At 40.3% G+C, this 22,546-nt stretch overlaps 4 protein-coding genes across 5 annotated transcripts; 2 read left to right on the top strand and 2 right to left on the bottom strand.

The window, feature by feature from the left end:
- Positions 1 to 1,784: 1,784 nt before the first annotated feature.
- Positions 1,785 to 2,486, top strand: LOC121972789 (30S ribosomal protein S31, mitochondrial-like). The gene has a single exon (XM_042524424.1). It carries the CDS (start codon positions 1,785 to 1,787, stop codon positions 2,067 to 2,069), a length of 285 nt encoding a protein of 94 aa, XP_042380358.1. The 3' UTR covers positions 2,070 to 2,486.
- Positions 2,487 to 3,608: 1,122 nt separating this feature from the next.
- On the top strand, positions 3,609 to 11,738 carry LOC121972764 (ATPase GET3A-like). 2 transcript variants are annotated; one of them, XM_042524410.1, is made up of 8 exons: positions 3,609 to 4,484; positions 6,322 to 6,615; positions 6,745 to 6,866; positions 9,702 to 9,852; positions 10,361 to 10,471; positions 10,833 to 10,971; positions 11,040 to 11,155; positions 11,233 to 11,738. In XM_042524410.1, the coding sequence occupies exons 2-8, from the start codon at positions 6,361 to 6,363 to the stop codon at positions 11,395 to 11,397; spliced, it is 1,059 nt and encodes a 352-aa protein (XP_042380344.1). In that variant the 5' UTR covers positions 3,609 to 4,484; positions 6,322 to 6,360; the 3' UTR covers positions 11,398 to 11,738. The 2 variants fall into 2 exon arrangements, with proteins under 2 accessions (XP_042380344.1, XP_042380337.1); XM_042524403.1 differs by having other exon boundaries at positions 4,351 to 4,484; positions 6,316 to 6,615.
- LOC121972780 (protein-lysine methyltransferase METTL21D-like) lies at positions 3,797 to 4,441 on the bottom strand. The gene has a single exon (XM_042524417.1). The coding sequence runs from the start codon at positions 4,439 to 4,441 to the stop codon at positions 3,797 to 3,799; it is 645 nt and encodes a 214-aa protein (XP_042380351.1).
- LOC121972753 (protein ROOT PRIMORDIUM DEFECTIVE 1-like) lies at positions 4,657 to 6,056 on the bottom strand. The gene has a single exon (XM_042524395.1). The coding sequence runs from the start codon at positions 6,054 to 6,056 to the stop codon at positions 4,743 to 4,745; it is 1,314 nt and encodes a 437-aa protein (XP_042380329.1). The 3' UTR covers positions 4,657 to 4,742.
- Positions 11,739 to 22,546: the final 10,808 nt, after the last annotated feature.

Raw genomic sequence — 22,546 nt, 5'->3', positions numbered from 1 at the left:
TTCCCAAGCGTTTAGCTTCGATCGGTCTCCGACCGATCGGTAATATCCTGATGAGCTGCGATCGATTTCGATCGATGCGGCCGTCGATGGCGTTCGATAGCTCGATCAATTCACGATCGGTCGGCCGATCGGTATAAGAGCTGGATCGGTCGCCGACCGATCCGGTGTCAGTTTCCTGGATCGGTGCCGACCGATCCGGTGTCAAGTTTCCTTGGATCGGTGCCGACCGATCCATTTCGATCGGGTCGAGCCCTCTCGACTTAGTCCGGAGAAACGAGCTCCCTAGCTCTCTCCGACTTCATCTGGTCCTAGAGAACGAGCTACCGAGCCCTCTCTGACTTCGCATGCCAAGCTTCCTTCTTGGACTTTTCAACACCAGATGTCCGATCACCCTTGATCCATCTGGATTTTCCCTTGCCTGGCTTCACTCACCAGGACTTGCACCTAGCTTCACTCACTAGGGTTTTCACCTGGCTTCACTCACCAGGATTTCCAATCTGCCTGGCTTCACTCACCAGGACTTTCCAACTGCCTAACATCCCAGTTAGGACTTTCTCAATCAGGTCAACCTAGTCAACCTAGATTAGTAATTAATCTGAGTTAAATATCTGATACAAACTTAAATCAGTGTCAACAGCAAAACAACATCCAGGTCAGACTGTATCAACAACTTGACGGTCATTCCTGTCTTGAGCGCCTCAACTCAGCTGATGGTCGAGCTAGTGAGGATGTTGGATCGGACCTTTCATATCTCGGTTGGACGAACCACTCGCCCGCCCGACCAGTGATAGTGAGACGTTGACCGTCTTGACTTTGACCTCTATTGCGGCGAAGACCTTTCCCAAGATGGATCCCTCCTTATCATCATATCAACACCTAATTTAATTCACTTATCATTCATCAAAATTTAAATTAGATTATTAGTAAAACTACACCAACAAAAACTTATGCCTTTACAATGGTTGATATTAAGAATTCTTACATAAGCCCACCAATGTTTACATAAAAAAAGTTGCTAGGTTAGCCTTTCGTAAGTCTTAGAGGATAACGTTAGAATATCCTTTCGTTCGGCACAATCAACATAGTTAGTCGTCCGTGACAAGGAATGCCCTCCGCCATCGTCCATACTAGATATCGTATTATTTGATAAACTACTTTTTTTTAGTTAATGTACCATATGTGAAACATGCTCGAGATGGTAGATGAAAGTTTCTTCCTAGAATTGGAGCTTTAGTTGATTGTCTTATTAGCTATGTGCACCCTCCCCTCTAACAGGAGCAGGTTCGCGATTAAACAATGACCGAGGTTAATGACCGCTCATGATATTTTAACAAAAGCAAGATGCTCTACAAGTTGCAAAAGGAACTCGAACAATAATTTATCCGATTATGAATTAAAATAATAATTTTAAGTTATGGGCTCGACTAATGATATTAAACTTTTAAACAAGTTGAAAGGGATGAATCAATTTTATAAGGAAGAAAATTTAGGGATGGGAAAATGACAATTTAGTAGTTGTCGGTGGGACTGGAGAGTAGAGAGGAATCTTTTTTGCAAATAGATGCCCGAAGTTTTGTTAATGATTAAATTGTTCAAATTGTAAATCTGTAAACATTGTGGGTTCAAATGCAAAGTCTGTATCGGCCCAGAAACACGAACCGTTTTCCCAACCGGACCTTATTGGATTAGGCCGGTCCTGAGCCCGTCGTCTCGCTCGCTCGGCCGCCCACAAAACGGCAGCGTAGGGTTTCGCGACGGCCGCCCGAAACCGGTGAATTCCCCAAATGGCGATGCTGTGTTTGGCGAAGACCGCGATGCGCCGGGTGGGGGCGCAGCAGCTGGCGGTGCGTTCCTTGGGGTCCTTGACGTGCGCTTCCTCGTTGGACGCGTCGGTGGCCGGGTTGGTGGTGCCGTGCGGTCGCGGGGACAAGAAGACGGAGCGAGGGAAGCGGTTCAAGGGTTCGTACGGCAACGCGCGGGGGAAGAAGAAGACGATGATCCAGCGGATCAAGGACAGGGTCGAGGTCCCCAGGTCCACCCCTTGGCCGCTTCCCTTCAAGCTCATCTGACGTCTGGCTCTGGGTTTCGTTCTCCAACTCTTCTGGATAAGATTTCCCATCTTAGTCTTCTTCTTGCCTGTGTTACTTCATCAACTATGATATTTTTCTTCAGGCTGTTGTCCTGATTTCTTCTAGCATCGGAGAAATTTCTCTGCTTTGTTTTAAGAAATAATTCATGACTATGAGTAATTTGAATTTCCTTCTTTATCGCATTCTGGTACGAAGTCCTAAATGATCCCAACCTGAGTTCATCATAATATCTTATCAAAATTCTTGGTGAAGTACACGGTGATTAGAAAACAAATCATATCCGATAGGAACAAGTCTCACTGAGTGTACGCTGAAAGAAAGAGGAGTTTGTTCTACTTTCATAAGCATGAAAACACCAAACAGTTGAGTGATATCAAATTGGTACTGACTCTAGAGGGGCAAAGTTTGGAAGATGGTTTATTTGATTTATATATATTTCCTTGAGCAATATGGGGGATAGATTTGAAGAAGTTACTTGATGAAAAACTTACATTCTTGCAAGGAACTATGCTTTGAATCTCACTGATTGTTTCCTTATTGCTTTAGCATGATTATGCTGCTGCAAATGATTTTTTGTGCGCGCACATGTTTATCATAATGACTATAGAGTGATATCAAATTGGTACTTGACTATAGAGGGGTAAAGTTTAGAATAAGATGGTTTATTTGATTCATAGATTTTTCCTTGAGGGAGTTACTTGATGGAAACCATACATTCTTGCAAGGAACAATGCTTGAATCTCCCTCATTGTTTCCTTATTACTTTAGTATGATTATGATGCTTCAAATGTTTGTTTTTTGGTGTGTGTTTATCATAATAAAGCTTTACTCACATGCTTTGCAGTATGTTATGGCATGCTGTGTAAGAGCCAGATAGGAATTTTCATTTATCCAAGTTTCAAAAGGTCTGTTGAGCAAAATCAACTAAGACCCTTCACTCCATGACTCTTTCTCCTGGGTAAAGTTAAGCCCATCTGTGTTAACAAATGAAATGGCCAGCATTCTGAAAAAGTGATTCAACTCTTTTAGTCATTCACAGCTTACCTCCTCTCTATCAGTTTTTCTATGCCTGTTTGTTAGTTATTTATCCTCCAATAAGCCTTTCTTTGCTATTCTGTCCTTTCAATGCTATCTTTCTGGTTTATTATTCAACCAAATCAGCTGAATCTTTGTTATAACTCGTTTTAAAGCATACCTACTTGTACAACAGCCCTTTGACTGCCTTTACACTATTGATCCAACTTAATTATATCTTTAAATTGTGGTGTTCTGAAGCAATCTCGTCAAAAGTATCATCAATAAGAGCTTTTAGTTTTTCAATTGTTTGCTCTTTTTTTTTTAATGTTTCCTCATTACTACTTCGGCTCAAAGATATCGTTGTTTCTTTGGTGTATAAAAGGGGAAGGTGGAGTCTTTCTTCTTCATGATATATGAATTAATAACAGACTTCTTCCTTTGGTAGTTTCGTATATCTACAAGGCTACAATTAGATACTAAGGCATGTCTTGGTTTGTTGAGTTTTTTTTTTGAAGGTTTACATGGTGTTGAAGGGGAACAAAAGCCATGTTAGACTCTGATCACCGATCTGATTGCTAGAACCGTAGAACGCATAAAACAAAGTAACTAATTTCTATCGGGAAAAATGAAAGGGATGGGCCGACAGTAGTAGCAGTAGCATTGTAGACTTGTAGTCGATTATTTGAAGATTACGGCAAGCGACGGCTGATGCGGTAGAGAGCGAACACCGAACTCTCTCCTTCCTCTGGCGTTTGCGAGGCCGCCGTCCGCATCAACGACCGAACGCTCTCCTCCACCACCGTCGCCTCGAACCCCTCCCGCTTCAGCGCCTCCAGACACTCGCCCACACCCGGCCTCACCTCGGTCGCCGCCCACCCCGTCGTCCCCGCCCCCCAAGCCGCCCTCATCGTCCTCCCCAGCCCCTCCATCTCCTCCGCGTCGAAGAACACGTCCGACATCAGCACCACGTCAGCAGCCTCCGCCGCTTCTCCCCACCGCAGCTCCCGCACCTCTACCCGCGCTCCTTGACCGTTGGCGGCGACGCTGGCCCGGAGGCCTTCGAGAAGCTGCCCGACGTCGGTGAGCACCACGCGCGCCGCGCCCATGGAGGCGGCCAGCAAACCCGGGAGGCCCGTCCCGGCGCCGACCTCCAGGACGGTGGCGCCGGCGAGCTGGGCTCCGCCGCAGGCGGCCATCCACTCGGCGAGGTAGACGGCGGAGTCCCAGAGCCATGAGCCGGTGAGGGCGCGGCCCGTGGAGGGGTCGACGGTGCCATCCCCCTCGTGGATGATGAGCTTGTAGCCGGAGATCTGGACTTCGCGGGAGCCACCCATACCCAACCTGCCTACGGCCCCAGGACCGCTCGCTCTTATTAAGGTAGGTCTTCTTACATCGTTTACCCTATTTCCCGATTTTTATTATATTTGATTTTACTGTTTTTGCTGCAGAATTTTCGAATTTGATTCTTCCAAGAATGTTTTGCTGTGCGAATATTACTTTAAAATTATCGTCACTTTCTTACAAACATCTGTTTTATTGAGTGGCAGCAGAATCAATTGACCTTAATTAACAACAAAATTAATGTCATGGATGGAGTTCCAGCAAACTTACATGAACAGCCCGGAGGGGAATTTGTCAGTCAAGAAACTGAGATTCGACACTAGAATCACAGCCACTGTCCTCCGCTTCACTTCTCAGATCACCAGCAGCAACTCTATTACGAAGACCATCTCTTCCCCTGCCGATAGTAGTCATCATCCTGTCCAAGTTTGCATTTTTAGAACTCGGTAGCAGCATTTCACCGAGCTCTCTCCTTGCTAGATACAGTTCGTTTGGTTTCAGGAGCTCCCCCTTTCGATATGCCTCCCTCAGGAAGACAGTGTGGAGCTTGCCCTGGTTACCCCTCGTCGAAATGTAGAATATCCCCTGGTGCTGCAGCAGGAATTCCTTCATCTTGTTCGGAAGGCCTATCGCCTGCCGGAAATGTGCGATCCGCTCCATCGTCAGTCTCTTCTCCACCGTCAAGGATAGCAGCTCGTGTATTGTCGCCACCATGCGCTTCTCCATCCGCCGTTTTGCCTCCAGTGACCGGAGGTCGTAGCCGGAGACGTCCTCGTAAGGCGACCAGTAAGGTAGCCGCTGCCATTTCCACACTGCGATCCGGTAGTACTTGCCGATCTTGAAGCCCGGAGGGAAATTGATGAGGAAGGAGAAGCGGGAATCTTCGGCGTCGGTGCCGCGCTCGCGGTACTCGCGCTCACGTTTGCGTTCGATGGCGCAGACTCGGAGATCGGCTGCGTCGTCGTCGGTGGCATCGTTGGGGGCGTCGACGAACTCGACGTACTTGGCGCGAGGATCGTCGGGGCAGTCGGACGAGACGACGAGGCGGAAGAAGGAAGGGTGGGCGAGGACGACGGACTGCTCGAAATCGTCGGGGAGGCCGAGGTCGTAGCGGGCGATGCGGATGTGTTCGAGGCGGATGCGGAGGGAAGGAGTGGCGAGGAGGAGGAGCTTGCGGAGGCGACGGACGGCGTCGGGGAGCATGGATAGCAGCGCGTCGGACTCTTGGAGGAGCCGGGCCTCGGCTCGGGGCGTGAGGCGGACCCAGAGGAGGCGCTGCACGGGGTGGTCGAAGACGTGGAAGACGTAGTGGTGTTTGATGAGGAAGTTGCCGACCTCGTCAGGGACGAAGTTGAGGTAGCGGCGGGCGAGGGCGTCGAGGCGGGCGAAGGGGAGGGAGGCCGAGGGCTGGGAGAGAAGCATGGACTGGAGGCTGAGGGCGCGGCGCACCTTCTTCTCGACCTCCATCACGTTGTCGAAGCCGTGGTCGCGGACGCGCTGCAGCTTCTTGGGGATGGACGTAGACTGCGAGAAGCGCCGACCGGCTACGGCGAAGAAAGGGTGGCGTAGGAGATCGGATCGCCTCCTCAAGTGGAGGAAGGCAAGCATCGGATTGGCCGTCGGAGGGGAGGAAGACGAGGGATTTGGGTTTCAAGGGTTTCAGTGAAGAATGAAAGTGCCAAAGGGGGCTAATATGGCAAAAACGGCCCAATAGAGCTTATTAAGCCAGCACGATTTGGCCCATTAACATAAGTACCAATTTAAAAATGTTAGGGACGAAATAATAAATATTTGAAAATTATAAAGTGTATTTTATTAGAACTCTTTGTGGTGAAATGAAATTTTCTCTTTCTGATTCCATCGAGAGATAAAGGAGCGAGGCTGAAGGGGAAGAGGCTGAAATTTGTCGGCAATGGCGTTGGAAGTGCTGGAGGGGTCGGTGCGCAACATCATGGAGCAGGAGACGCTCAAGTGGGTCTTCGTCGGTGGGAAGGGCGGCGTCGGAAAAACCACCTCCAGCTCCATCCTCTCCATCCTCCTCGCCCAGGTCCGCCAGTCCGTCCTCATCATCTCCACCGACCCCGCGCATAACCTCAGCGACGCCTTCCAGCAGCGCTTCACCAAGGTCCCCACCCTCGTCAACGGATTCTCCAACCTCTACGCCATGGTATTATCAGTTTTGCGGTTCCGCTACCTATTTTCTACCCTCCCGCCCCCGATCCGATCTACACCCATGTGATTAATTCTATCAATTTCTCCTTTGTTAAGGAAATTTTGACTCTCTTATCTTCCGCAGGAAGTGGATCCCAAGGTGGAGGACGACGATTTATCTGACGATGGCCTGGAAGGATTCCTTTCGGAGTTGACTAATGCGATCCCTGGAGTCGACGAGGCTATGAGTTTTGCTGAAATGCTCAAGTAAGTTTTCTCTTTGTTCGATTTCTGATGCTTATGGATTGGGATCGTTGGATGGATAACCGAAGCTGCGCATTCATGTAAAAGTCGAGTCTTTTTGCTCTCTTGATGATTTAGCTGATGGATGCATTGTCTGAATTGCTAGATTGAACGATGAAGTTTTGCCATTTGCAGGCTACATTGTAAAAATTTGGCAATAGATAGGAGAAGATGATGGCAAATGCTTTGTTACATGACATGTATAGTATTCAAATGCCATGATCTATGCTAGTCCGATACTTCATGGATTTATGGAGTACAAAATCAAATCTTTGGATGCAATTGACTCTGCATATTAGACTATTATTATGGTGTTGGATAGGTTTCCTTTAGTTATATTCTGATTAAGTAAACAAGATAAGTATTGGTTGATACCAAATTTGCAGTGTTCATATTATCTGAATACACTAACATTACTATTAAATTTTCAGACGATGCCATTAAATAACATCTTAATCTTGCTGGAATGTGGGTCCAATAACAAAAATACACAGGTTAAGCATGAAACAAACAATAATACAGCAATGGCTGAAATGCCTTAATTTATTCTACTCGTTTAACTATAATATTCATCAGTTATCTTTAAAGGCATACCTTCTTAACCATTTCCCCACTTTTGTTAAATTATATTATTTACTAGGCATCTACCTAGTTTATCGTGAATATTCCTTTTAGTAAATACACATCTATCTCAAATTTTTTTCCTCTCTTCTTTCCTAATCTGTTAATGCCATCTTCTAATAATTGAAGAAATGCAAGAGCATAACTTCTGACGTACTACTTACACTAGTTTAGCCAAACATATCATTCCTTTGGAACAAGCAGCGCTAAACTTAGCTTGATTGATTGCTAACCAAAAAGTTGAACAGTTTACAACTTAGTTTAGCACCCTTTTTCTGTTTTTGTTTTATTGAATCTGCTTTAGGTTCACTCTTGGTTCAAAATATATGCTAGAATTAAAGAAGCATAACTAGCAGTTACGAAGTTGTGATTTTCCTAGTTTTTTCCCTTGTTTAGTAGTGATCTTATTTTTTTATACTAATATAAGAAGAATGCCTCACCTTTTGGTTGTTGATTCACTTTTTGTCTTCCCTTTGTGTTTTATTGGATATTTAATTGTAGCATCTGTTATCTGATCAGAGCAAGTGTAAGTCCAGTATAATTACTCTTTGACTAAGGAACCAGGTTCGAGCACCCCTATGCGCAGACTCTTATCAATTAAGTGGTACCGTTCATCCAAAAATCCCTTCGGGGGTTTCTGATAAGGGGCCGTTTCCGCGGTGGTGTCGGTCACTGTAAAAAGTTTACCCATACAGTTTACAACCGAACCAGGGGTGCTCTGGTTATGACGTTGTACCCTTTGACTGAGGTGCCAGGTTCGAGCACCCTCTGCGCAGGCTCTTATCAATTAAGTGGTACCGTTCACCCAAAAATCCCTTCGGGGGTTTCTGATAAGGGTCCGTTTCGGCGGTGGTGTCGGTCACTATAAAAAGTTTACCCATACATTTTTTTTTACAACCGAACCAGGGGTGCTCTGGTTATGACGTTGTACCCTTTGACTGAGGTGCCAGGTTCGAGCACCCCATGCGCAGGCTCTTATCAATTAAGTGGTACCGTTCATCCAAAAATCCCTTCGGGGGTTTCTGATAAGGGTGGTGTCGGTTACTATAAAAAGTTTACCCATACAGTTTTTACAACCGAACCAGGGGTACTCTGGTTATGACGTTGTACCCTTTGACTGAGGTGCCAGGTTCGAGCACCCCCCTGCGCAGGCTCTTATCAATTAAGTGGTACCGTTCATCCAAAAATCCCTTTGGGGGTTTCTGATAAGGGGCCGTTTCGGCGGTGGTGTCGGTCACTATAAAAAGTTTACCCATACAGTTTACAACCGAACCAGGGATGCTCTGGTTATGACGTTGTACCCTTTGACTGAGGTGCCAGGTTCGAGCACCCCCTGCGCAGACTCTTATCAATTAAGTGGTACCGTTCACCCAAAAATTCCTTCGGGGGTTTCTGATAAGGGGTCGTTTCGGCGGTGGTGTCGGTCACTATAAAAAGTTTACCCATACAGTTTTTTTTACAACTGAACCAGGGGTGCTCTGATTATGACGTTGTACCCTTTGACTGAGGTGCCAGGTTCGAGCACCTCCTTGCGCAGGCTCTTATCAATTAAGTGGTACCGTTCACCCAAAAATCCCTTCGGGGGTTTCTGATAAGAGGCCGTTCGGCGGTGGTGTCAGTCACTATAAAAAGTTTACCCATACAGTTTGTTGTCCCCTCGGATGGGTCTAGTGGCTAGCACATGAGATATTGCTACAATGAGGTCTGGGGTTCGAATCTCGGCAAAGCCGAGGTAAATACCTCCCTTATGTGCTAGTCACTATTCCAAAGACTAGTAGCCGCCCGTGATTTACCTCCTCCGTGTTAGCCCTGAGACGGGTTGGCGGGGGCCTTTTGCTACAATATAGCAATAATTACCAAATCCGCATGTCCACCCATTTAGGGTTCTACATGGATCTTATGATGCCATTCATCTATATCTCAGGCCATATAGTTAGGTTATCATGCATAAAAGTTTATTTAGTTTGTTTGAAAAATTATATTCCCAAATTATTTTGATTATATACTTTTTGATGTTTACAGTGTTATAGTGATTATTACTTGTAACCTTTGCTGGGAAATTTATTGTAAATTCTGATTCTTGTCATATAAAGCTAGCTCTTGTTTTCCTGAATCATGATTCAAGTTCTGCCACAAACCATTAATAATCATGGATTATTATTCATATACTCACTGCAGATTAGTTCAGACAATGGATTACTCGGTTATAGTATTTGATACTGCTCCAACCGGCCATACTTTACGATTGTTGCAATTCCCATCAACTTTAGAGAAGGGACTTGAAAAAGTTATGTCTCTGAAGAATAAGTTTGGTGGCATGTTTAGCCAGGTAATTACACTATTCTTACACCATTCAAGAGTTGATTGTATAGTGCAGGACAGCAGGAGTATTGTTAGACTATCATGCTCTGCTCATTTTCTTGCTGGTGAAATTTGGTCAATTCAAATTCAGTGTGAAACTAGGAATATGTGCTCTATTTTTTCAAAAGGAAGAGGCTAATATAACCTAAACTTTCAAATTGCTAACGAATCTTGTTAAGTTTCAGCCTTGAGGTTGCCTTGATGGCAGCTCTATGTGCAGAGTTTAGGGAAAGATCTTTCTAGTGTTCTAATTTTCAAACTTTCTGTTGATGAACTCATTGAATTTATAATAACACCAAGGTAACCTTCACTAAGATCCATCTTCTCTTGGCGGTGTCTGGTTATTACTTTCTCGATAGGCCTGTATCGGTGGTAGAATTATCACTAGTCATAATGATGGGTACTTGGACATGCTACTTGTATATATGGCTTCAGACACTTGTTATAATCAGTTTCTTTGTTATTGATATTGACAGGCTACTCGTCTTTTTGGCCTTGGTGATGAGTTCAGTGAGGATGCTTTGCTAGGGAGGCTGGAAGGTATGAAGGATGTGATTGAGCAAGTAAACAACCAATTTAAGGATCCAGTAAGATCAATTCCTTCATGATATCCTGTACAAATTCAATGTTATTAAATTAACTCGCTAGTTTCCATTAGATATTTATGTTTTCAGTCTAGACTTAATATTGATCTCGTTACGTTCATCTTGTGAGCATGGTCATCCTCTTCTGGTACTAGTAAGGGTTAATTTATACACAATCCTGAAACATCTACTATTACTAGGCGATATGATGTAGCAAGCTTGAAATAGTTGAGATGATCTGTCGTATATCTCTGTTTGTTTGTCAGTCATGTTCTATTTTGTTGGTTTTTAAATACAAAACATGCATGGCAATAAGTTGATGAAATTACAGATTATTTCTTTACTCATGAACTTGTTGCAACAGGATTTGACGACATTTGTCTGCGTGTGCATTCCTGAGTTTCTTTCTCTATATGAAACCGAGAGGTTGGTGCAAGAACTAGCAAAGTTTGAGATAGACACCCATAATATCATCATCAACCAAGTACTTTTTGACGAAGAAGGTGCGTGACTACACTATCTATGTGTTTTCTCGAAAATCCTAGTTGATATGGCCTATCCATTTGTGTAGCTGTTGAATCGAAATTGCTAAAAGCACGAATGAAGATGCAACAGAAGTATATTGACCAATTCTACATGCTCTACGACGATTTCAATATCACCAAATTGCCACTGCTCCCGGAAGAGGTAGTTTATCATGGCGAACGATGAATCATTTATAGTTCAGCTCATCTTCCGTAGTGATTATGATGCGTGTTTTGCAGGTTTGCGGAATTCAAGCGCTTAGGAAGATGTCTCAACACTATGTCGTACCCTATAAGCCTTCTCTTGCCCGGGGCACCATCAAAGAAGTTCAGGAGAGAATATCTACCTTGAGATTACAGCTCCAAGAAACGGAGTTAGAGCTAGAGAGGCTGCAAGGGAAATAGAATATGCTCAATCGTTAGCGCTCTAAATTTTTCTCCAAGATCAATCAAAGTTGTCGATAGATCTTTCGCGGCCAATTTTGCTAAAGCTTGTTACCCTATGAGATTCAGGTATAACTAAACTACACCAGAGTGCTAGGAGATTTCTACCTTTAAATTTATGTTGTTTTACATAGTTTCAGCGTACACTTGTTTTTATTTATCTGAGTTATTATTGATTGATTGGGAAAATAAGGATGATAATAATTGTTTTCATATTATATTATGAAATTGTATTTCTCCTTTTTGGATTATGATTTGACCATATCAATTAAATTAATAGTTATTATTATTATTGCTAGCAATTTCTTTGAATAATAAGAAGATTGGAATCTTGTTAATATTCTTCTTGGCAGATGTTGCAATTACAGTTTGCATGTGGTTAGTTTTTTGTTTATTATTATTTAAATGCATTATTAGTCTTCATAAATTATGATAGGAGAACAAATAAGAAGATATGGATGAATATTTTAAAACTTGAACACTTGAATTATTAAATAAATAAAATAAAAACAAATTAGTCTTCAAATTTATCCGATAGATGAAAGACTAGATCAATCAGGAAGAAGACGGCCTATGATAAACTTGAACACCTGAATTATTAAATAAAATAAAATAAATTGTACTAGGATGATAATTTGATTTTTCTTTGTTGTAAATGAATAGAATATTCTCAAATATAATGAGGTCGATAAGAGCTCGTTATATTTGTTCAATATTTAAATACAAATCAAACAAATGAATAGACAATTATATTTGCTTATTTTTATTTTGTTGTTATTTTTGAATAAAGGAGAAGATTGATTTAATCGTTATTCTTTTAAACCAATGCTATTATAAAGATTGAATCTTTTTATAAAAAAAAATGTAATAGAAATCCATAGGAATACATCATAAAAAAATGGAAATTATGTAAATATCAGTAAAACAAACTGATTATAATCAACAATTATAATATACGGTTACGCTGTGCTCGAGGTGCAAATTGTCCTCCCTGGATAAATTTAACCATGTTGAGTTAGGTGTTTTGATATTTTAGAATAAAATGTTTACAAGCAGTTTATTTTTTTGACTTTTTATTAAATTATATTTCCCCATGCACCGAGGATTTAAATCTCAGTATCAACGAGAAATTGACTATCAAATTTGAACTACCAGGATAGCTGAGCTACTGGGCCACTGAGTTGGCCGCGCTTCCGCATTTATCTGATGGGAGAACTGGGGAAGACCGTCCAACTCCAGGACTAATTGGGACGAAAATCTGGATACCTAAATTATCAAAATATATACTGTCCACTTTCAAAATTAGTTGAGCAAAATTTATACTCCAAAAGTATTCCACCTGGAAGCGTAAACGAATCGAACCGAACAATAAGAGCATGAGTTCAGGCTTGGTTTGTTATCCTAAGCTCGAGCACAACTCAAGTTCGATTCTAATTTTAGTTCTTAAGTTTGAACTCAGCTCATAATAAAATTAAATAATTCAAACTCAGCTAAAAAAAGTTCCATTAAAAATTAAACAAGCTTAATTCAAGTTTGACTCGAAAAAAATTCTTTTAAAAATTAAACGAGCTTAGTTCGAACTTATTTAAGATAATTAACTATAATAATTAATAATATATTATTATATTTAATATATATAAAATAAGATAAACGAACCTCTTAATAAATATATTTATAAACCTCTTAACAAATACGTGCGCAAGCCTCTAAACAAATATATTTATAAACTAACGAACCAAATATTATTATACTCAAGCTCGACGTGATAATGTTTTTGAGCTTAAAATTAAGTTCGAACTCGGCTCGTTAACTTAATCGAATAAACTTTTTCCTGAACTAAGACCTAAATAGTGTTGGATCGTAAGCGTTCGATAGAGGGGGGGTGAATATCGATAAACAAAATCGTTCGAAAAGAGTTACGCGCAGTGGAAATAAAAGGACAATGCTAACACAAGCTGGTTTTACTTAGTTCGGAGCCTGTGACGACTCCTACTCCAAGGCTCGCACACAAGGGTGCTTTCGGTGGGCAATCACTAGCAGTTTGAAAATTGTTACAAATTAAAGTACAGGAATGCTAATGAAACTAAAGCAAATACCGACAAGAATTTAACAAAAAAGGAAAGGAGCGTGTTTGTCGGAGCTTTGTCAGCGTCGCAGGAGCGCAGAGCAGCAGAGCAAGCAGTAGAAGACTTTCTTTCAGTTGTTGTTTTTAAGCTCCCCTCTGACCCTCCTTTTATATGAGGCTCGGGACACCCCGAATCCTTTCCGGGCGCCCTGGTGAGACGTGACAGGTCCAACCAACGAGCTCCACGTGGCGACGCGCGATCTGGATAAAATTCACCTCCCGGGCGCCCGAATCCCCTCCGGGCGTCCGGACCACCTTTCTCCAGAAGACAGCTTTCCTGCAAGACAAGGTTAGTCCGAGACAAATAGATAAGGTATATCCTGCAAAACAAAGTGTTAGCACAGTTTATATAAAAAGTATGACTTAGATTCCATCTTTCCGAGACCGGAATCTAGTCACGATCTCGACTTAGATATCCGAAATGGATCTAAGCCGGATCGACGCCTAATGTTCTCTTCCCGGGAACGCGTCCTCACAGTCACTCCCCTCCAGTGACTTACCTTACCTGCCAGACGTCCGGTCAGCCCTTCGACCCGTCTGGACTTCTCGCCAAGCGTCCGGTCAGCCCGTCGACCCGCTTGGACTTCTCGCCAGCTATCCGGTCAGCCCGTCGGCCTAGCTGGACTTCGTCTGCACACTTGGTTAGAGTGTTAGATCACAACAAACCTAACTTAACCCGATTTGTCATTCATCAAAACCCGAGTTAGATCATTAGTGCTAACCGCACCAACAATCTCCCCCTTTTTGATGGAATGACAATCTGGTTAAGTTAGTAAAGATATGAGAGAAAAAACGGTTAAGCATTTTGTTCTAGCATGAGGTTTAAGTTAGTTTTTAATTTTATCTTGTTTTTCTAACTTAACCACCTATCCCTCCCCCTTTGGCATTCATCAAACAAGGATATATTTTGAACAAAAATACAAAATGCATGAAAAGAAGAAAAAAATATGTAGGAACCGATGTCATATTAACTTGGGGGAGTAATTTAGCGTTTGTTTCTTAACTTTTATAAAATAACTAAGTTTTGAAAAATAACTTAGTATATTTTGAGTAAAAATAATTTTGTAATATTAATTGGGTTTGCAAACTCAAAGAGGAAAAAGCTAGTTTTTAAGTATACGTCTAATTTTCAAACATAAGTATCCAAGTTTCAAGAAATTAAATTTTCAAAATAAGTTTCAACTTGAAATTCTTTACAAACATGAGTTTTTCAGACCAAAATTCCAAGGTTTAAAATTTTCAAAATCAATTTAAAAACTTATTTTATAGAGGAAAAAAATCTTAAGCATAAGTTTTCAGATCAAAAAATTTTAAATCTAACTCGATTTTTCAAAACTGAGTTTGTTTAGTTTTCAAAACTAATTAAAATTTATTTTTCAAGTCTAAGTTTGCAAAATCCAGATTTTCAAAATGAGGTGAAGTTTAATTTTCAACTCAAACTTTTAAAGTTAGATCCAATTAATGAAATTTTCAAAATAAGCTTGTAAAGTTAAAATACCTTTTTAAACATAAGTTTTATAAAGATAATTTTGCAAAGGTAAGATTTTCAAAACCAGGTTTGTCAAATTAGATTTTACAAAGATAAGTCAGATTTGTTAAATGGATTTAAAACATTTTTAAGAAAGTATTTTTGTAAAGACTAGTTAAAGGAAAAATAAATATGAGACTAATTAATCCTCCCCCTGAACCTGACATCTAAAATAGCTGTCTAACCATTTAGTTACTTACTGACTATCAGAAGATGACAGCTTTCACTTGGTTAGTCAAGTTAAGTTCATTGTGATCAGTTAGTGATTGACTAAGCTGACTAACTTAACTTGATTAATGTAGGTTTTATATTTAACGCTCAGACTTATATCGATGCACTGACATAAGCATCTTAAGTCCAGACAATTGGCCTATACATCTCACTCCTTTCTAAGTTTGTCAATCACAATCAAAGTAAGCCTAGGGTGTTGGTGAGATGCTCAAATATTAGTCCTGGGGGAACATGATTTCTAAGGAGATTTTTCTAATCTAAGGCTAAAGTTGTTTTGAAATTCTAAAAAGTTGGAAGGTTTTAAAATAAATGAAAACAAGTTTGACCTAGAATTTAAAACAGTCAATTTGAAAGCAATTTTGAATTTTGAAAATCCTAGTCTATTAAACACATTCCTAACTGTCTACGTAGATTGCTAAATTCACTTTCAGGGAGTGGTTTTGTGAATATGTCAGCTAAATTGGATTTGGACTCAATGTATTTGAGTTCAATATCCCCTTTAGTAACATGATCTCTGATGAAGTGGTGTCTAATTTCAATATGTTTAGTTCTGGAATGATGCACTGGATTTTTTGTTAGGTTGATTGAGCTAATGTTGTCAATTAAGACTTTGACATTTGTGAGGTTTAAGTTGAAGTCTTTTAGGGTGTGCATCATCCATAATAATTGTGCAACACACTCTCCTATTACTATATATTCTGACTCAGTTGTAGAAAGGGCAACACAATGTTGCTTTCTACTAAACCAGCTGACAAGTGATGGACCTAATAATTGACATCCGCCACTTGTGCTTTTGCGGTCTAACTTGCATCCAGCATAATCTGAGTCAGAGCATCCTATTAATTCAAAGTTATTAGTCCTAGGATACCAAATGCCTACATTTGTTGTTCCTTTAAGGTATCTAAAGATTCTTTTGACTTAAGTTAGATGAGATTCTTTAGCACATATTTGGTATCTTGCACACATACTTACTGCAAATAAGATATCTGGTCGACTTGCAGTTAAGTATAGTAGGCTACCTATGACACTCTTATAATGCTTTAGATCAACTGGTTTTCCATTTGGATCATCGTCTAGGATTGTGTTTACTGCCATAGGTATCTTCATCTCTTTGGTGTTTTCCATTTCAAATTTCTTAAGTAATTCCTTAGTATATTTTTGTTGATAAATGTAGTTACCTTCATTTGTTTGTTTGATTTGTAATCCTAAAAAGTAGGTTAATTTACCTACCAGACTCATTTCAAACTCGTGCTCCATTAAATTTGTAAATTCATCTAGGAAATCTGAATTTGTTGACCCAAAGATTATGTCATCTACATAAACTTGTGCTATAAAGATATCTTCGTTTATTAATTTGACAAATAAGGTTGGGTCAATTTGTCCTTGGTTAAATCCTTTAGATATTAGGTAAGATGTTAGTCTTTCATACCATGTCCTAGGTGCTTGTTTAAGTCCATATAAGGCCTTCTTCAATTTATAGACATAATCAGGATGTTCTAGACTCTCAAACTCAGGTGGTTGTCCTACGTAGATTTCTTCCTTTATTAGACCGTTTAGGAATGCTGACTTAACATCCATTTGGTATAGTCTAAACCCTTTGTATGCTGCATAACTTAGTAGCATTCTAATGGATTCCAGTCTAGCTACTGGGGCATATGTTTCATCATAGTCAAGTCCTTCTACTTGACTGAACCCCTTAGCAACTAGTCTGGTTTTATTTCGTGTAATTTCTCCAGTTTCACTTAATTTGTTTCTAAATACCCATTTTGTTTCTATTATTTTCTTATTTTTGGGTGGTGGTGCCAAGTCCCAAACTTCATTTCGCTCAAATTGAGCTAATTCTTCTTGCATAGCTATGACCCACTCTGGGTCAAGTAGTGATTCAGCTATGGTTTTGGGTTCAACTTTTGAAATTAAAGATATTTGACTTAGATTTCTGAAGGATGATCTAGTTTGAACTCTAAGATCTGGGTCACCAATTATTTGATCAGTTGGGTGATTTGGGTTGACTCTTATAGTTCTAAGAGGTTGACTTTCCTGAGGTTGTTCTTCTTCTTCAGGACTTAGGGTTTGGTTTGTTCCTTCCGAATTATTATTTTGTTGAACAAATTCAATTGGTTGAAGTTGTGTTTGTTCAGGGTTTTGTTTGGATTCTTCAAATTTCACATTAGTAGTTTCTTCAATTCTTAAGGTAACCTTATTGTAAACCCTGTAGCCTCTACTATTTAGGGAATAACCTAGAAAGATTCCATTTTCAACTTTAGAGGTGAATTTTCCTAAGTGTTCTCTTGTGTTTAGGATAAAAATGGGACACCCGAATACTCTAAAATATTTTATATTGGGTTGTTTATTATGATAAACTTCAAAGATGTTTTGTTATGGATTTTATTTAGAGTTGTTCTGTTTTGTACGTAGCACGCTGTACTGACAGGTTCTGCCCAAAAGTATTTAGGTAGGTTGTATTCATTTAACATCGTTCTAGAGGCTTCAAGTAGGGTTCTATTTTTTCTTTCTACAATCCCATTTTATTGGGAGGTTTTAGGACACGAAAATTCGTGATGGTGGTCATTTTCAAGACAGAATTTGTTGAAATTATGATTTTTGAATTCTCCCCCATTATCACTTCTAATCCTTTTAATTTTAAGGTCCTTTTCATTTTCAACTTGTTTGCAAAAGTTTGAAAAAATTTCAAAAGTTTCATCTTTATTTTTTAAGAATTTTACCCAGGTGAACCTCGAGTAGTCATCTATTATCACTAGACAGTATAGGCTTCCATTTATTGATTTGACTCCATGGGAGTCAAATAGGTCTAAGTGTAATAGTTCTAGAATTGAGTTGGTTTGTGATTGATTAGTTGGTTTGTGGGTGGATTTTGTCTGTTTACCTTGTTGACAAACATTACATATGGTTGAATCTAAGTTAGGTAATTTTGGTAGACCTCTAACTAGTCCATTTAGTTTACTTATATTTCTAAAATTTGTGTGTAACATCCTTCTATGCCATAAGCAGGTTTCTTCTTTTTGTGTTAAGTGACACTCAATTGAAGAAGTGGTTAAGTTGATTGCATAGATGCTGTCTTTTCTAAACCCTTTTAGGCTTATGTTAGGATTGTCTAGGTGTTTAATTAAGCATTCTGTAGATAAAAACCTAACCTTATACCTAGTATCATACAGTTGACTGATACTCAAGAGATTATATTTGAAATTTTCAACAAGTAAAACGTTTGTAATAATAAAATCAATTTTTAGCTCTATGTTACCTATATCAATTACCTTGAGTTTGCCATTGTTCCCAAAGACAACTGTTCCTAGGCTTTTGTAGGTGAGTTGAGTGAATTTTATGTGATCTCCAGTTATGTGTTTGGAGCAACCACTATCCAAAATCCACTTAGTTTCCTACAATAGGTAGGAATTGGGGTTAGTCTAATTATTGAACTTAGAAGATGTTTTAGTTAAAATATTTATGTTTCAAATTTAACATAAATTTCTAAGTTTAAAGAAAGTTTAAAAAATTAGATTAAAAAAAAGTAGGTTTATTTTTATTTTATTTAATTTTAATTTTATTTTTTTATTTTATTTTATTTTATTTTAACTTAATTTTATTTTAATTTAATTTAATTTAATTTTATTTGATTAGTCATCTCACCCGATCTATGTTTTCAATCAGGGAATCCTATAATTTTGTGAGATGACTTGGATTCAATTTTGGAGTTTGTTTTTAACTTGTGTTAGATTCAGGTTTAGCTTTGGGTTCAACAAATAGGCGTTCTCTGGATAAACTTCTGGGCTATGGTGAGTCACTCGGACATCATTAAAGTAACCATGCCTTCGAGGTTTTCCAAATAGTCCTATCCACTGGACTTAGTACAAAACCTTGGTCTAACTGGTTAGGATTCATAAAGGGTAGCTTCGGTCAGTTTCACTTAGCCAAATGCACAAGGTCGAAGTCATATCTTCCTAGACATGCATAGACTAAGTTTCTCTAACGTACTATCATCTAATATTTCACCAGTACTATTTTCAAGTTAAACTTGAACCCTCTTTTACTAGTCCTAATTACCCTGTCGGGTAGGTTGGTTGAGGTTACCCTGCCGAGTAGGTTAGTTTTGGAGGTGCCAGCTATTCTGGAGCCTCCCCCTGAATTAATGACCATTAATTTAATTTTTGTTCTTTGGTTTATGTCTAGTTCTTTTATAATTATACTTAACTTGGTGATAGTCTAATTTTTGATGGGTTTTAGATTTTGAGTTGTTTAATTTAGGTTTGTATTTTGGTTTTGGTTTATTTGAATTTATATAATATATTTTTTCTTTAGGTATGTAGAATTGGTTAAGTCCTGCTTGCGTGGTGAGACACGCTTTCGGAACTCAAGCTTTACGTGTTGGTTTGTGTTGGGTTATTAATGATTTAAAAGTTTTAGTTGAACTTGATTTGTAACCAAGTCCAGTTTTGTTGTAACTTGTTTTTTGATTGTTTAAAATTAAATCTAAGTTTTTGGACCTCGTTGTGAATTTTTCTAGTATTTCTTTTAAATTATTAATTTCTATTTTTAGTGATAGATTCTCCTCCTCAAGTGTTAGATATTGAGTTGAACTTGAGTTTTTGATTTGTTCCTTGAGGTCTTGATTTTCCTCGAGGAGTGACTTATTTTCTTTTTCTATTTTTACTAATTTATTATTTAAGTAGGAAATAATTTTAAAGAATTTTCTGTTTAGATTTCGGTATACCTCTTCAGAACCTTCGGAAACGAGTACGGACTCGTGGCTTGATTCGGGTTCAGACCCGTCTTCCGATTCATCCTCCGATTCTTCTTCGCGGGCCATCAGCGCGAGGTAACTCTGGTTCTTTTGTTCTTCGGCTTCTGATTCCTCCGAGGAAGTGTCGTCCCATGTCGCTTTGAGCGCCTTCTTTTTGATCAGCTTCGGTTTGTCGTTCTTCAGTTTCGGGCACTCGTTCTTGTAGTGGCTCTTTTTTTTGCATCCAAAGCACGTCACGCTCCTTGATTCGGGGGAGTTGATTTTCTGAAGGTCTTTCTTGGTGAAGCCCCTCTTTCTCCTGGTGAACATTTTCCTTACCAAGTTCACCAGGTGCTCTTCATCTTCAGAGTCCTTGTTAGAATCTGCTTCAGGCTCAGGCTTGTTCTTCTTTTCTTTGGAGGGACCTGCAAACAAAGCAATTCCTTTCTCGGCCCCGACGTTAGTTTGTTCGTGTAGTTCTAATTCACAAAACAACTTATCTAATTTAAGTTTCGATAAATTCTTAGAAATTTTATAGGCATCTACGATAGATGCCCACAAACTATTACGTGGAAATACGTTTAATGCATACCTTATTAAATCCCGGTTCTCCATTTGGTGGCCGATGGCGTGGAGTCCATTGAGGATGTCCTTGATCCTCGCGTGAAGTTGACTTACAGTTTCTCCTTCCTGCATTCTTATATTAAATATTTTATTTAATAATAAGTCTCGTTTTGTTACCTTAGCATCGCTTGTTCCCTCGTGCAGCTTGATCAGTTTGTCCCACAGTTCTTTGGCGTTCTTATGTGGTCCGACCCGATTCAATTATTCTCTGGTCAACCCGCACTGTAGGGTGTTGATTGCCTTATTTTCTGTTGACGCCTTCTTCTTTAGGTCTACCGTCCAATCTTCTGAGTCCAGTAGGTTTCCGGAACTGTCTACTAGTATTTTATATGGTCTGGTGATGCTCATCCACTGGTCGAAGTCCGTCTTGAGATAGACTTCCATTCTCTTCTTCCAATATGGGAAGTCATCCCCGTTGAAGAGGGGAGGACGCACTGTGCTGAATCCTTCAAGTTGAGACATTTTAATCCTGCACACAAGAAAAAAATAGACAAAAAAAATCCCAAGACTTGGTCTTGGATTAACAGTGTGGGAAGAAGAGAAAATATCTAAATGAGTGTTGCACCAATTTGGATAACAAAAAAAACTTTCCAAAAAGGTAAGATTACCGGTTTGGAATTATGCAAAAATAAGAAACCAAAAAAAACTTGACAGAAAGTTCACCCCCTGTCTGATTGGTAGTTGCACCAAATCAGAGCGGTACCTACTCTGATACCACTTGTTGGATCGTAAGCGTTCGATAGAGGGGGGTGAATATCGATAAACAAAATCGTTCGAAAAGAGTTACGCGCAGCGGAAATAAAAGGACAATGCTAACACAAGCTGGTTTTACTTACTTCGGAGCCTGTGACGACTCCTACTCCAAAGCCTGCACACAAAGGTACTTTCGGTGGGCAATCACTAGCAGTTCGAAAATTGTTACAAATTAAAGTACAGGAATGCTAATGGAACTAAAGCAAATACCGACAAGAATTTAACAAAAAAGGAAAGGAGCGTGTTGTCGAAGCTTTGTCAGCGTCGCAGGAGCGCAGAGCAGCAGAGCAAGCAGTAGAAGACTTTCTTTCAGTTGTTGTTTTTAAGCTCCCCGCTGACCCTCCTTTTATATGAGGCTCGGGGCGCCCCGGATCCCTTCCGGCCTCCTTGGTGAGACGTGACAGGTCCAACCAACGAGCTCCATGTGGCGACGCGCAATCTGGATAAAATTCACCTCCCGGGCGCTCGGATCCCTTCCGGGTGCCCGAACCTCCCGGCGCCCGGAGCACCTTTCTCCAGAAGACAGCTTTCCTGCAAGACAAGGTTAGTCCGAGGCAAATAGATAAGGTATATCCTGCAAAACAAAGTGTTAGCACAGTTTATATAAAAAGTATGACTTAAATTTCGTCTTTCCGAGACCGGAATCTAATCACGATCTCGACTTAGATATCCGAAATGGATCTAAGCCGAATCGACGCCTAATGCTCCCTTCCCGGGAACGCGTCCTCACAGTCACTCCCCTCCGGTGACTTACCTTACTTACCTGCCAGACGTCCGGTCAGCACTTCGACCCGTCTGGACTTCTCGCCAAGCGTCCGGTCAGCCCGTCGATCCGCTTGGACTTCTCGCCAGCTATCCGGTCAGCCCGTCGACCTAGCTGGACTTCTCACCAGCTATCCGATCAGCCCGTCGACCTGTCTGGACTTCGTCTGCACACTTGGTTAGAGTGTTAGATCACAACAAACCTAATTTAACCCGATTTGTCATTCATCAAAACCCGAATTAGATCATTAGTGTTAACCACATCAACAAATAGTTCGCGAACGACTTAGCTCATGTACCTTCTGTCTTCCATAGAATCCAAACATTAATTTCAACATTATCTTTCTTTACA

The sequence above is a fragment of the Zingiber officinale genome, chromosome 1B, assembly GCF_018446385.1.
Source record: "Zingiber officinale cultivar Zhangliang chromosome 1B, Zo_v1.1, whole genome shotgun sequence".
Lineage (NCBI taxonomy): Eukaryota > Viridiplantae > Streptophyta > Magnoliopsida > Zingiberales > Zingiberaceae > Zingiber > Zingiber officinale.
The sequence above is the reverse complement of the archived record's forward strand: the minus strand, read 5'-3'. Positions and strand labels throughout refer to the sequence as shown.

Coding starts and splice junctions, on each gene's coding strand:
- LOC121972789 (XM_042524424.1), top strand. CDS start 1,785: ATGGCGATGCTGTGTTTGGCGAAGACCGCGATGCGCCGGGTGGGGGCG.
- LOC121972780 (XM_042524417.1), bottom strand. CDS start 4,441: ATGGGTGGCTCCCGCGAAGTCCAGATCTCCGGCTACAAGCTCATCATC.
- LOC121972753 (XM_042524395.1), bottom strand. CDS start 6,056: ATGCTTGCCTTCCTCCACTTGAGGAGGCGATCCGATCTCCTACGCCAC.
- LOC121972764 (XM_042524410.1), top strand. CDS start 6,361: ATGGCGTTGGAAGTGCTGGAGGGGTCGGTGCGCAACATCATGGAGCAG. Junction 6,867..9,701: donor AGTTTTGCTGAAATGCTCAA/GTAAGTTTTCTC, acceptor TACTCACTGCAG/ATTAGTTCAGACAATGGATT. Junction 11,156..11,232: donor TGCCACTGCTCCCGGAAGAG/GTAGTTTATCAT, acceptor CGTGTTTTGCAG/GTTTGCGGAATTCAAGCGCT.